Consider the following 14,855-nt stretch of genomic DNA (forward strand, 5'->3'; position numbering starts at 1 on the left):
TTGTGGATTGATGCTGACAGGCTGAACATCTGTGTTTTCCTACTGTGGAGCAAGAAGGGGAGAGAGCTGCATGAAATCCTGGCCACTGGCAAGAAAATGTGGCTGAGGACTGGACTGTGGCAAGTTTTAGCAGTGGTGGTGGCTCATGCCATTGCTGTTGTTTGTGTTTGGCCATCCTGGGTTTGGCAGTCGGGTTTGTGCAGACGTTTGGGGACACAGGGACTTACAGGTGGCCACACTGTCCCCAGTGACACTGAGGACAGGGAAATAGGCCTGTTCATGTGTTAAGTTACTTAGACTTAACTGAGATCTCAGCCATGATTTCCAGTGGGAGATTATTCCCCATCCATGTGAGCTGCTCTCACTCGCATCCCACCTCCCCGTCTCCACGGTTCAGCGGGTTTGGTGCTCGTGAATAACAGATCACCCCAAATGCACTTCAAAAACCTACCCCTCATTTCCTAATTGCAAGCTTGAGAGTCAGGCTGCTGCATCAGAGCAGCCACATGATTCATATGTGCCTACAGATGAAGTCAGGGCTTGGAGGCTCTTTGGATGTGAATTCCACTGAATTATCCCCAAGCTGCTGCGGAAAGCAGTTCCAGGTCACTGCCAATCAGTCCTGCAGACCTCTGCACGCTGTTCTCTGCAAAGCCTGTGTGATCCAGGAATGCTATCAGGGACTTTGATCATCGAGCTGATTCCTATCTCCCTCTCCAAGATCTGGGCAGGTATGTTTTTATAAGGCTCCCCTGGGCTTGGAGCAGCCAACATTCCTGCAGCTGGAAAGCTAGGCAGTAACAAGCTAGACAGCCCCGAGTTTTAATCCCAGTTTGGACAACCCTTTTCAGAGCTTAGAAATGAAAATATGTGTTTGCTTTTTTTAATAACTAAATGAGGATAATGAATGTAGGTAAGCAGTGCACTGTATGGATTAACTGACTGGCACAAGAGGTGCATTGTGTGAGCTAGGGCTGCAGGGGAAAGGCAGAGCCATCAGAAGTGCCATGAGAGTTTAATTTCCTCAGGAAGGTGGCAGAGAGAAGGGAAGATCCTGCCAGTCTCCAGTGCTGGTTGTCAGGCCTTTGTCCTTTCTCACAGGCATCTTGCTGTCCTGGGCACCAGCAATGAGAATTGGGCACGGACAATGGGAATTGTGCCCTGCAAAGGGCACAGAGCATGGGCCAGGCCGTGCCACCAGCAGTCATTCTGCTGGCACAGAGCTCCTCCAGTGGGAGTGAGCAGATCCAGTGGGATGACTGAACTCCTGGTCCTTTCTGCTGTCTCAGAGAATCCCAGCTGTTGGATTCTGGGGTGAGTCAAGCCCCACTGCACATGCAGCAGTGCCCAAAGCCCTCCCTGGTACCTGCCAGGGCAGCCCTGTCCTGGCCAAACAAGGTCTCATCTCCTGTGTGGTGATCTCCTGCTTCCTTTCCCTTGAATCCAGGGGCTCTCCACGCTGGGTTTTGCAGGGATTCCCAAGGCCAGGTGCAGTGTCACCGTTCCCCTCCTGCTCTGTTTGGCGGCTGCCTGCCAGCACTGGGCCCTGGGCTGCTGGGGCAGAGCTGGGTGGAAAAGTCCTCTGCATCTCCTCTCCAGCATCACAGCCACAAAAGAGTGCTTGGTCAGGAAAGGAGCTTGGAGGATCATTTGTAAAAGAAACAGCTGGAGAGGGACATGGGGAGCATTTATAGTCCTGACACTTGAGGTTCTACCCCTGTGTCAGTCGGACTTGCTCTTCCCCAAGCTCAGATCTGCTCTGCTGCACACGGGCAGGTCTTTGCAGTGTAAATTCCCGCTTCTCTTTGTCTCAGGGATCTCTGTTTTCTCCATAACAGCCACTTTTGCCCACCAGGCAATGCCTTGGAACCCCAGGGCAGCACTGAGCCTCACCGCCCCTCCCTGGGAAATCTCCATCTTCCTCCCCTTTTGTGAGAGAAGCTTGGTCAGAGAGATTGAAGGAGGCAGTGGCACAGCTCAGTGTTCCCGAATGCCTCGCTTTGTGAGAGTCCTTGTAATGAGGGTTTTTTTTCTCTGGGGCTCATCCTTTCCTAACTTGTACCCTTCCCTCCTCTCTCCAATATGCATTTCTGGGTGCTGCTGCCTCTGCTGTTCTCTCTCTCCCTCTGACCCTTTCCTGGGCCTCTGGCTGCTGGCCTCAGCCCACAGTGTGGAGCTGGCGGTGCTTGTCTCTCCCTCCTCTGATCACTGCTGTGTTTAGTTTGGGAGATTACGTTTCTGCATGTGGGACCCCCCCCCATGCTGGGGAACGGGGCTCCCTGGAGGAGGATGCTGGGGGAGAGACAGCACAGACCCCTTGCAGTCAACACTTTTTGTGCCTGCAACAACTCTAAGACACATGTTGCAGGAAGAACCGGCTGCTGAGGGCACCACAGCTGGGCCAGGCTCTGCAGCTGCTGCAGGAGGTGCAACATCTGCAGCCCCAGTGGCTGCAGGTGCTACGGGGCTCAGAGCAGCCGGCCCAGGCTCATCCTGCCAAAGGTCACTGCTGTGTGTGTCCCGAGGTGGGGGCAAGCGAGGCTGACACAGCCTCTCTGAAGAGTGGCCAGCTCTGTCCCTCTGCCAGCACTGTGCTGGCACTCCAGTGCCACGCTGGGATGCGTTTGGCAGGGGGATGTTTGGGGCTGGGGCAGGATGGGTGTGGATTCCAGGGCTGGATGTGCGAGGCTCACACGGTGCCTGCCAGAGCTGCAGCCAGGCTGAGCCTGCAGTCCAAATCCCTCACTTTCAGGAGCAGTAAATTCTCTCACTGTCTTACGAAAGAGCAGGAAGAAGAAAAAAGCTCTAAATGACTTACCTATTTGAAGCCTGTGGGCTCTGCATTGTATTAAACATTAACCTGCCTTTCTGAGCCAAGCGACTGATTCTCTGGGCAATTCTGAGGCCCGGCAGGCAAAGAAAAGGATTCTTTGTCAGAGACTATTTCAGAAAATTATCCCTTCAGTCATTTTCTGTCTCATCGTGTTTGTTTGGCCCTGCAGTAGGACGCCTGCTGCACAATTTGCTGTTTGTGTTTGGGCAGTGGAGCTGATCAAACAGCCACGGCTCCGAGCAAGCTGCTTCCACCACGCTGCTCCCCAGCAGCCCTGGGACGATGGCACAGACACCGTTTGCACACGTAATCACACAGACACAGAACCAGCCACTGAATCACACCCATGAGCACGTGTAATTGCACACTAAAGGAGGCACACGTGCACATATCCCCATAATCAAGAAGGGAAAGCTGCTTTTTGAACTGTAAAGTGAGAGCTGAGTGTTTAACACTCGTGCCCATCAGAGAGGTGCAGGCAGGAGCAGAACAGTGGGGTCAGTGACCAGGAGCGGGCTCTGCTCCCGACTTTGCCCGTACTTGGTGTACGAGGTGGGGCAAGTCGTTGCACTATTGTTCCTCCTCCACGCATTGTGACTAATGGTTTCAAAAGCACCTGTGGAAAGGGTAATATATCATTACTATTGCCTTAAATGTGTGCTTGATTAAGCAACAAACTTTTGGTGGTTCAGGAGGGTTTTTCTGGTGAAAGTTTTGTTGATGACAGTTTTTGCAAACGTCTCCCCCCTGCAGACCCCAGCAGATGTAGTTCTGTCGTGCAGCCCTGGGTAGTTGTTGTTGCTACAATCCTGAGAATATGGAGTGCTCCTGAGCTGTTCCAGTGCAAAGTCTGGCTGCTTAGCACTGAAACCCCCAATGACTTCAGCCAGCTCTTCCAGTTTTGCTCTAAAGCCGGAGAGAGGCTCGGACAATCCATTTTCTCAGATCTGTTACAGAGGGGATAATCTATGGCTGAGAAATGGTAAGAAATGCTGATAGGACCATATCCTCTTAATCCAGCTCATCTACCTCCTTCCTCTGTCCCTGTGCAATGCTAGGGTTAGGGCTGGCAACAGAAAACTTCATTCCTACTGTGGAAGAATCTGAAACCAAGCAGAAAGCCCTTCCTACGGAACCCATGCCTTAGGGCTGGTGGAATTCTCTCGTGTGAGCAGGACTTGTGCTCTGCACCTTTGTGTGTGGGTGACCCACCTGAGGGGCTGTGGAAATCTTTCCAGGGAGCAGCCTGGCCCTTCCTCCAGCAGTTCAGGCTCCTGCACTTCCCTGTGCCCTTAGAGCAAATTAAGAGCAGCTATGACTTTCTTCCTGTCTGTGTTTGTAATGCTTCCGGCTGATTGCATTTGTGTAATTAATTGCCCAACCTGCGTCTCGAAGGGGGGTGATCCGGAGCATGTTTGCCCTCCTGGCACGTAAGGAATAGTAAAATCCTGCTCCCCACACCTGGGGCGATGTCTGGGGGCTGTTTCTGGGGTCCGTGGCTCTCTGCTCCCCCCCGCAGCAGTGAGTAAGCGAGGTGCGAGTCTGCACAAACGTTTTGTTCGGCTTGCAGCTTTGAATGAGCCCTGAACGAGCGAGTTTGGAGAGGAAAGAGGCGTTTTCACGGGTCACTAATGCACTTTGAACTAGAGACGGGAGAGCAGCGCTGACCTGAGCTGCTTCAGCAGCCAAGGGCTGAATCAAATCCGTGGGGTGCGCCGGGCTGGAGGCGTGAAATTCCATCCCTTCCCTTGGCTGCAGCGGAGAAACGCACCGGGATTTCCAAGGCGGGGAGCTGGCAGGGCCGAGCCCCGGGGATGATTTGCGTGCCGCGGGGGTTAAGGTGCAGCCGCGGGGGAGGCTGAGCCCCGCTCTTCCCCTGCCCGTGCCAGGAGACTTGGAACAGCCCGCACCGGTGTGTGCGGCTGGGAAAGGTGTGCGCTAACAACTGGGAGCGCTGGGCTGCCCCTCGGCCGGAGCCACGCGCGGATGTGGTGGCACCGTGCGCGTCCCCTCCCCGGCCCTGCCTACAAAAGGATCGTGGCACCCCCGCGACCCAGCACCCCACCCGGCCTCGCCCCTGCTCCCATGTCACAGCCCGGAGCGACGGCATGAAGAAATCCTCGTATTCAGGTGAGCCTCCCTCTGCTCTCGCCTCGCCCTTTGTGTGTGTACTGGGAAAAGAAAAAGGTTGAAAAACCCCGGAGTACGACGCGCACAAGCCCTCCCGGCTGCGAGCGCTCTGCGGAGGAGTGAGCAGCTGGTTTACTGTGTATAAACAAGTGGAAAAGGCTTAAAAAGCAAAGCAAAGGCAGCGAGGCAGCTTGTTCCAGGCAGAGCCCGGCACTGGGGGCACGGACCTTGTTATCTGAAGGCACCTGTGCCAGCACGGGGTGAGATCCAGCGCCGAGTGGCAGCGTGGCATCGGACCAGGACGGTGGTGTGTGTGTGTGTGTGCGTGACACTGGGCTGCCGGGATTTCCAAACGGGGTGCAAGAGATGGGATCCCCTAATGCTGCGGGACTCTGTTCTGCCTTCTCCCCGTCCTGGCTCTGCCAGTCTCGCCCTATGGGGTGAGGGCATTGCGCCCTCTGTTCGTGCAGGCTCCTTCCTCCCCGGCTGACACAGAGTGTGCAACCATGCCTGGTGTCGCTCTCTGAATTCCCTGTGAAATCCTGCCCCAGGAAGTGGCTGGTGCACCACAGAGTGGACACGTCTCCTGTAAAAGGTCCCCTGCTCACCCCGTAAAGCTCAGGGGCCTCTGGCAGCTCCTCCAGCTGCTGGACTCTGCTCTGCAGCTGATTTCTGCTCTGCTCCAGGCACCAGCCTGTGGCTCCGTGCTCTGCAAGCCAAGTTCTGCCCTGGCTTCGGCCTGGCCCCTGTGGGGACACGGTGTCATCATGCCAGCCTCCCCCTAATGCCCCAAGCCACGGGTCTGGCCACCCTGCAGGGGTGTTGGTGTCACGCATGGTCACAGGACTCTGCCTGAGCTCATGAGCCACAGGAGCTGGGGGTTTGGCTTCACTCAGAAAATTCACTCTGTGATGCTGCTGCCTGTTTGTTGTTAAAATTAATTAGCAACGTTTCTCTCTTGCACATTTTTCTTCTCTCTTTAGCGTCGCTAAATGGGCTGCCGGGAGCGTTTATTAGGGCTTGTGTGCCGGGAACCTGAGACAGTCTGAGTGTGATGATTAGCATGTTGTAATGGATTAAATTGAGTACTAATGGTTGTACCCTGTGTGTAGGGAAACCTGTTATTTGTTGTGGCCTCCTGAGGCGGTTGGAGCAGCCCTGGAGCAGGGAGGAGAAGTGCGAGGAGAGGTCTGGATACAACTGGCTGCCACACAAAAAAGCTGCCGGTGTCGTGACTCCTTGCAGATGAGGCCAAGGGTCCTTAGCTGCTTTGCTTGTTTGGGGTGGGCTGTGCCAGAGTGGAGCTGGGGCACTGCAAAGCCCCTGATGTGTCTCTGGTCGGTGCCCAAACCCTCCTACACTCGATGGTACACTGAGCTGCCACCTGGGCATTTCCTTTGTTTCCAAGGGTCTGGGGTTGTATTTTGGAAACGCTGCTTTGAGATTTCCCTGGGTACGGTGCAGCTATTTAAACAAAAAGAACTGAACTGCCATTCCCAGAACCCACTACTGGGAAGCAACAGGACAGCTGCACTCCTTACAAACACCTCCCACCTTGCACAGAGCACAGGCAGCGCTGCTGAGCTGCTCTGGGTGGCAAAGGCTTCACTTTGGGCGCTGCAGCTCCGGCCGTGCTGTGCCGGGGCCGATAAATCTCCCTGATTTATCGGGCAGAGGGTGAATGAAGGTGGAGGAATCACCCACAGCACTGGGTGGGCCACCTTGGGGAGCTGCCACCTCTGTGAGATGCAGCCAGCCCTCCGTGGCTGGTGTGCTCGCAAATCAGGGCACAGCAATGGGCCCTCGCTTTGGGGAATTTCACTGGGAATCCTGATTGCTTCTCGCAGATGTAAGATGTACAGGGTGCTGCAGAGCCTCTGGGCTCTCTGCTGTCTGTCACAGGAGCTGGTGAGGTGACAAAGTGACTTCTTAGCTGCAAAAGCTGATGCTGACAGCCCCTGGCAGGCTGGATATACGCTGCCTGGTTGAGAAACTCCGGCAAATGATGGCAAAGGAAAAAAAAATCCCGAACATCTAAACACTTTTTGAGGCCAGGGAACATCCCTCCCTGGCCTGATTTCTCCCTCTCTGGCATATTCTGGATCTGTTTTGTGGACTGGGTCCCCCCTGAACCCGGCTGAAGGATCTTGCTTGACTTCCCTGGGCTGAACCTCCAGCTCCATCCTCCTCCGTGGGCACATCAGCGCTCTCCTGTTACCGGGCTGTTCCCTGCCCCAGGCAAGATTTACCTTCCCTAAAGCACTTCAGGGGCGATCCCAACCCATCTGCTGCGACTTCTGAGCACACGCCACGTAGGTGGGGTTGGGATGAAGCGTTTACCTTGGGGTGCCTCACCTCTTAGGAGCAGAGAGGCTCGGTCAGACCTTTGTGCCGTAGCCGCGGGCACGTGCGGCTCATCCCGGCACTGCTTTTGTTCCTGGAACTCCTGGCAGCAGCAGCAGGAGGAGGGGAGAGCGTGAAACATGGGTTTTACACAGCAATAACTTTTACTGAAGCCAGCTCTTACATGTGTGCCTTGGGGATGTCTGTTATTTCAGTTGCTAAAGGCAAACTTGACCGGGAATACTACTTTTTAAGGATTTTTTGATTCTCGCTTTCCATTACTCAAGCCCAACTGCATCGCCGAAGAAGCAATAGACAGGATTTGTGATAAATGACACGACGATTTATAGGTATTTTCAAGGATGGTGCAAGTGGTTTTGGCCAAGGGTGGTTTCAGTTTCAGGTTTGAGATGCTGGCACTCACTAAAGTAAGGATCACCGGAATTACAGTGTACAGAATTATTCATAGTGGTTATGTGTCACCCACCCTTACCTGAACTGCAGACTCCTAATTTATTGCTTAGGCACTTAGGGAGAAATAACTCTTCATGTATGAGCTAAAGCTATAGGAAAAATTACAGGAGTAACAGCAAGAGCTGTGATTCCATCACTGCATGAGGATTTTCCCATATTGTGACTCGTAAAATGATTCCCTATAAAACATGGGAAATAGAACGTAAGTCAAATTGGATTTGCTGGTGCTGTCTAGAGAATCTGTGGCTGTCTCATCCCTGGAAGTGCTCAAGACAGTTTGGGTGGGGCTCTGAGTAACCTGGTCTAGTGGAAGGTGTCCTGCCTGTGGCAGGGGCTTGGAATTAGATGGTTTTTGAGGCCCCTTCCAACCCAAACCACTCTGTGACCCCATCTCAGCTGGGAAGCTTTGGGGAAACAGCTCTGTCCTTCCTCTGACTCTTGGTTTGGAGTGTCCCAGGGCCCCCTCTTGCCCCAGACCTGTCCTGTCCTGGGAGCTGACACCACATGGCTCCTGCAGATGCTGTGTCCCTGTGGATCTGAGCCCAGGCAGCAGCAGGTACAGGTGTTGGGGGGGTTTGTGCCCCACCAAAGGGCTCTGGTTTGTGCTCCAGTACATCCAGGGAGTGAAGAGAAGCAGGGAGCTCTTGCTGGGCTGGCAAAGCTGTGGCGTGCAGCTGTGACAGCACAGGGACATGTGCCACACACAGCGAGTCCTCACCCAGCACAGAGGGAGGGGGCTCTTCAAAGCACAGTGAAGAACAGTGCATGGACTTGGCCAACCCTAAATAATCCTCAAGGGCTGTAACTGGCCAAGTTCTGTCTGTCGGGGAGGCCTCGGTCCATACATGGCTGCAGCTGGTCTGAAACGGCCTGGAAAAACTGAGACTGGATCTTTTTGATACTGCTCAGGAGAGACGTGGTGTGGTTCCCTCAAAGACTTTTTAGCACCCTGCCATAAAAGCTGCTGGGTGGGGCGGGGATGACCCGGTGCCTATTGTTTGCTCCTGAACCCGACCCCACCTCCTGTCACTGAGCTGGCACCGTCTGTGTCTGAGCTGGGGAAAAATGAACAGACTTGTTCAGACCTGATTTTTTTTTTGTATTTTCTTTTCTCTACTTCGCTGGCCAAACTGCAATATCAAGGAAAAAATACTGCTTGGATCCAACAAAAAAATTCATTTAATTTTAGATTGTCATTTGCAACAGAAATTCAAAATAGTTTGTTTTGAAAAACAAAAAGAAAAAAAGACAACAAACCATTGTTCTTCAGCTCAGACTCTCAGCTAGCTCTTACTCCCCAAAACTTGCATTGCTGGGCCAGTGAGAGTGAGGGGGATGTGAAAGGGAAGAAAAAAGGGGCGAGGAGAGAGTTTTGGAGCCCAGGAGTAGAGGGAAGGGGCAGGATGGTGGTGCTGGCAGTGCCATCATGGAGCGTGATGCCCCCGGAACACCAGTCCCTTGCCTGAGGCTGTGGAAGGTGTTCTTGGTGTGGGTTTGTGTTGGTGTTGTGTCACCTGGTGTTGCTGAAACAGCACGAAGGAAAATGACAAGGACTACAAAATGAACTTGGTTTTTGATAATCCTGAAACAGCAGGAGGCTGCTGCATGGACAAAGGGCTTTGCATTATTTTCAGGATGCTGCAAGCTCTGCAGGTTGGCTGGGTCAGCTGCCAGGGATGATCTGCATCATTCAGATCCATGTGAAAGCTGGTTGATACCAAACATCCATGGCCCCTCATCCTTGCTTTAAGCCCCACAGAAAAGAACAAACAAAATGCTGTTCCTGCATGGCAAACACTTGCTCACTTTTGGGCGACCACATCTCCAACTTGTCCATACCCATCTCTCACGTTTTCACACCAGTGAGGGGCAGCCATGGTGCCTGCTTACATTCACACATTCTGTCTTGATGTTTTTTTTCCCCCAACCTCCTTCATTTTAGTTTTTTAACCACTTGATCTACCACATTAAGCTGTCTCCTTCTCTGTCCCTGCCTGAGCCACTTCCCCATTGCTGCCCACATGTGGGGACAGTGACTTTTGATGTTCCCACTGGCTAGTGCCCTGGGATTGTTGTTTGAGCTGTAGCACCATTCAAAGATGCCCAGAGAGAGCAGGTACCTTTATCCAGAGTGCCAGGGGATCCAGGGAAAAGCAGGCATGTCCTTCCCACCCCACATCCCTGAATTTCTCGATGACTGCTGTGTGCTGGGTGGCAGAGGCATAAGAATAGGGCAGTGTTGCAGACCATGCTCCCAAACCAGCACTGTCACCAAGAGGCAGCGTTGCCCAGCTCTGCACTGCACAGTTAATACCTTAAACAATTAACCATTCTTCTGATTGCTTTTAAAATGGAAAAGTCGTATTCTTCAGAGAATTAGATTTCTAATATGCCTGTCCTCTCTTGCAGTAGGAAAGCCTGTAATTTTCTTGAGTGTTGCAGACTGTTGGAGTCTCTGTTGGATGAAAGCATCTTGATCCCTGGGCAGACAGTTCTCAGCTGCCTTCAGGGCCTCACAGTCGGTTTCTGTGGCTTAGCAGATATCCAGAGCTGTTGATGGCACTTGGCATCAGTCCTGGCAAACTTTCCTCAGCTCTTCCTTGCTGCAAAACCCGAGGTGGGACCGTGAGAAGTCCAATCAAAAGGCACAACTGTTTTATTTTCCTCCTGTGCTGACAGAATATATTGCCATGGATGTAAATGCAATGTGCCATCACATGTTCCCGAGGGCTCGTGATGATTGATGGGACCTTGTTATGAAAAACCCTCCTATGGCAGCGTCGGGCTGTGCTGGGGTGGCCAGATTGGTGTGATGGGTTTGGTTGGGTGTTCTGCTGTTTCCAGGCTTGGTGGCGTGTGTGGGCAGGGGTAGAGCTTTGCTCCAGGTAGGAAAAACATCCCAACATCTGTTAGAGGATAGTTTGGAGAAGCAAGGAAATCCAGCCTGGGGAGGAAGACAAATAACAAACCGCAACATGCAGACGTTTGCAGAACATAGTGAAAGGCCCTGTGGGGCCCAGTGGCGTGAATTCTGCTTCCCCAAAATACCCATCCTCTTCCTGGGACCACCTGGGCTGAGCAAGGAGAAGTGGTGGCACATGGAAGAGGGAGGTGCTGCAGGGACATCCCCAAAAGCAGCGCTGACAGTGAGTGGGGTGCTCTGCGTGAGGCCAGCCTGTACCTCTTCGATGAGGGGTGGCTTGGGGTTTGCTGCACAAGGTATGATCCAAATCCAAGGAAAAGGCTGTGGAAGAGGAGAGGGCTTTGTATTGCAGTGATTTGTGAGGATTTAACCCGTGGGATGGATGTGTGAGGCCAGGGGGCTCACAGAAAGCAGGCAGAGGTGACCTGCAGGGGACACCTGTCCCTTGGGGTGACACCAGCTGGCTGTGCCAGTGTGTGTAACACCACACCAGGCAGTTCCCCTTCCTGCCAGGTTCCAGCATCCTCAGGAAAAGCAGCTGAGCTTGTGCAGCCTTATGGAATCCCATGAGCAGTGGTGTGGTGGGAGAGGCAGCACAGCCACTGGTGACTCAGCCCGTTCCCACAGTGGCCTCAGTGACTGAGTGGTGACAAGGACAGCTCAAGGCACCCTTCCAAGGTTTCTGCTTGAGAGGGGCACTCACAGCTGCCCGGGAAGCTGCTTCCTGCTGTGTCACTCCTCAGGTGAGCTTCTCCCAGGGCTCAGAGGGATTCAGGCCTCTTTAGAGCAGGGGTTGGTATCCAAGGGGGACGGCACCCGAAATTGGGAAAGGAAAGTTTTTGCCCAGTGCTGCAATACTTGTGAGAACAGCTGGCTGTGCTGGGCAGGAAGGGGCTCGTTGGGAAGTTCTTGCCCGAGTTTCAACATTGATCACTGCACTGTACACTCTGAAGCACAACATGAGTGATTTCCATGAGCTGAACTTCTCATTTCAGGTTCAAATCTGATGCCCAGAGCATGTCACTGTGCCCTCCATTTCCCTCAAACACTGTGCTGCCTTCATTGTTCCCGGGTCAAGCAGATGGAAGTTAAACTGGAGGGATGATTGCAAGTTGGAACTAGCAGCAAAAAGGTTTTTTTTCCTTCCCTTTGTCCATGCCAGATGAGTATTATTTACAGGAAACACTTTGTACAGCTTTGAGATTTGTTTGGAGAAGGAGTGTAGGGGAGGAGACAGCTGAAGGCAGAATGGAAATTAAAAAGGTCACAGTAATGCTCAAGAAAATCCATAATTTCCTGGAGTGGGAGTATTGCTATTCTGGGGACTGAGGGAATAGTGGAGCTTGGGCTCCAGCTCCCGGGGGAGAGAGTGCTGAGGGACGAACTGGCTCCCTTTGGGAAGGGACGAGCTTGGCCTCATGGGGCCGAGCCCCGAGCAGCTGCTGGGGAACAGAGGGTCCCTGACACTGCGTTGTTCCCTCAGCTCATCCAGAGTCACGTCCCTCACAGGCTGTGGTGGCCATGCCAGGGACTCTCGGACAGCGGGGAGCGAGCTGGAAGTCCTCGGGAGCAGCCCCCGAGGGTGTGTTTGCTTTGGCCTGATGTTATCCAGGGAAATGGGGATTGCCTGCAGCTTTGTGTAACCGGGAGAATAAACAAAGGGAGCCAGGAGGAGATGCCCTCAGCTGCTGCTGCTGCTGTGCCGTGACTCAGTGCTGAGCTGGGAGTGCCTGGGCACGTACAGAGCAAAGTTGCTGAGAAGAGCAACAGACCTTGGAGCAGGACAAGTCAGGACAAAGGACTTGCACAGGACAGCCCAGGGAGGTGGCAGGGGGTTGTTGCAGGGAGTTAAAGAGGCTGGAGGCTTTTTTTTGCCTGCAGGAAAGGCCCAGCTCTGGGCTGCAGAAGAACAAGTGTCACCCATCCCTGCTGTCATGCACCCTGGCTGGTGGGAGCCCCCGGCCTGCCCAGGTCTGTGATAGAGCACTCAGCCACCAGCACCCTAGAAAGGCTTTGCTCTCCTCATTTTCAGCTTCCATCATTCTCCCAAGAAGATTTTCAATTGAATTTTAAGCTTAAAAGCAAAATCTAGGTACGTTTTTATCAGTAGGAATGAGGACGGAACATAATTCTTTGCCAGTGTGGAATTTAATTTGGAGCACTGAAAGTTGATGATGTAGCCAGTCCAAGCCTAATTCTCCTCCTCCTCTTTGCTGTGGGGAAGGTTTTCAAGCTCACTGATTTTCAGTGTTCTGGTGATAGAAGAAGTCACATGTGCTGCAGTGCCCTTATCTGAGGTCACTTGCTAGAAACACTGTGAAATCCTTAAATTCAGACCTTTATCGTGTGCTCTTGCAGCCCTCTCTGCCACGTGAAGGGCTTTTTCCCCTCTGGTGTCCCGCCTTCACATGTTTTAGAGCGTGTTTTATAGAACTGGTTATAATGCTGAAAAATGTGGGTTTGAGTTGTGCCCAAACTGTACCAGAACGAGGGGTTTCATGGGGTTTCAGGTGCTTGTTTTTTAATTTATTGGGGGTTTTTTTAGCAGGTAAGTTGTGACTCTCAGAGCTGCTATCGACTGAACAGCTCAGACACAACCTGCAGGACTGCCATTACTGCAGCTAATTACCCTTTGACATCAATTTCCATCCAGCTCCATCTACATCTGTAAACGCTTTCCCAAATTGCTGTTCTGACAAGTGAGATGCCCCAGTTGCAGGGTCCTACATCTGAGAGCTTGGGAAGGCTCTCGGTGCTGTGGCTTGTTGGGGATGTCATGGCTTGGGTGGTCTCCTCGTCCTGCTTGGCAGCTGGAGCAAGAAGCTGTGAGTTATTTCCCGTGGTGGGTTTTTGTCAGATAAACCTCCCAGCAGTGATGTGAAATGGCCTGACAGCTGATTCCCTCAGTTAGTGTTGGGAGCAATGAGTTAATCCTGGGAAGGATGAGCTCAGCCCTTGAGAGTTTGATCCATCTGTGGAGGTTTCAGAGCTTCCTCTGTGGCAGAGCTGCTCTGCTCTGCGTGGTCCTTCATGGACCAGCCACTCTCCAGGAAATCCTCATCATGCATCAGTGTTTTAAAATACATCTCGGGCTTTTTGGACAGTGCACGTGGTGGGGAGAGGGGAGGAGGGTGTCTGTGGCTTCGTGGTTATTTTGTGTGTTTGGCTCTGTGAAGTTTTTAGAGATCATTGTGGGAAAAGTGAGAGCCCTGTTCTTGAGCTGTGATGGAGAGGGAATAGTAAAAAGATGTTTCAGAACATGTGTATGGATTAATGTTCAGATCTTACTGAGCCTTTCATCTCTTTTGGGCCCTGAATACAAGTATGGGAATGGATATGAGGCAGAAAAGCCTCCCATGTCCATGTGCTGGGTGCTTATTTTTGCAGGTTTTTGCATCAAACCCTTTCACAGACTGTGCCTCTTCCTTGGTGGATGATTTTTGGGCTGCTGCTGGCAGAGGTTGTAACACAGGAGAAGGATCTGGAAGATTGGTACAGGGCATGGTCACACAGCTCCTGCTGAGCCAGGAGCAAAACCTCACCTTAGTCCTGGGTAAAAATAAGCAGTGTCCTTGTTCCCAGCCCTGTGGCAGCATTTCTGTGTCCAGAGCCCCTCCAAGGGATGGACAGGCTGCTCCTGGGAGGCACGCAGGGCTGAGCAGTGTTTTCCACAGGTCAGGGGTTCACAGGAGCAGGTGGGAAAGCAGAAGCTGTGCTGGCAGAGATGTCCCCAGGTACCCACGAGCTGTGGCTTTTCTCCTCCCTCCTCACCCCCCTCCTCTTTGCTGGGGCTGCCCAAAGAGGCCCTGCTTTCCCCAGCACTGTTCACACCCTCCTGCTTCCCATCTGGAGATGGCCTTGTTTGGATTTCTGGGGGAGCACGGAGCCTGCTGGGGTGGGTTTGTTTGCGCTTCTCTCCGAGCAAACACCCGCCTGTCACGCGGGGCTGGCGCGGGTGGCACCTCGTCCCCTTCCAGGGTGCTCAGAGACCCACGGCAAACCCTGGCTTGTGCACACACCCTGCAGGAGCTCCAGCCAGCCCTGCTCGGGGCAGGATGTGGGGCGTTTCCAGGAGGCTCCCCTGGCACTCTAGAGCCGGAGCAGAGTTCCAGAGAGAGGAGCTGGTTCAGTGCAAACAAACCCTTGGACCGG

General features: G+C 53.1%; 1 protein-coding gene across 2 annotated transcripts in view; it reads left to right on the forward strand.

Annotated features, from left to right (window-relative positions):
• The first annotated feature begins 655 nt into the window (after window positions 1-655).
• The window catches only part of SEPTIN9 (septin 9), a 134,095-nt gene continuing 119,895 nt past the window's right edge, over window positions 656-14,855 (forward strand). The window contains exon 1 of one of the 2 annotated variants that reach the window (XM_039562214.1): window positions 656-731. In XM_039562214.1, coding sequence (XP_039418148.1) covers window positions 671-731 — 61 coding nt within the window. In that variant the 5' untranslated portion in view covers window positions 656-670. Of the gene's footprint in view, window positions 732-4,545; window positions 4,964-14,855 lie in introns of those variants that run through there. The other variant, XM_039562216.1, reaches the window with a different exon arrangement.

This window comes from Corvus cornix, chromosome 18 (genome assembly GCF_000738735.6).
Source record: "Corvus cornix cornix isolate S_Up_H32 chromosome 18, ASM73873v5, whole genome shotgun sequence".
Taxonomy (NCBI): Eukaryota; Metazoa; Chordata; class Aves; order Passeriformes; family Corvidae; genus Corvus; species Corvus cornix.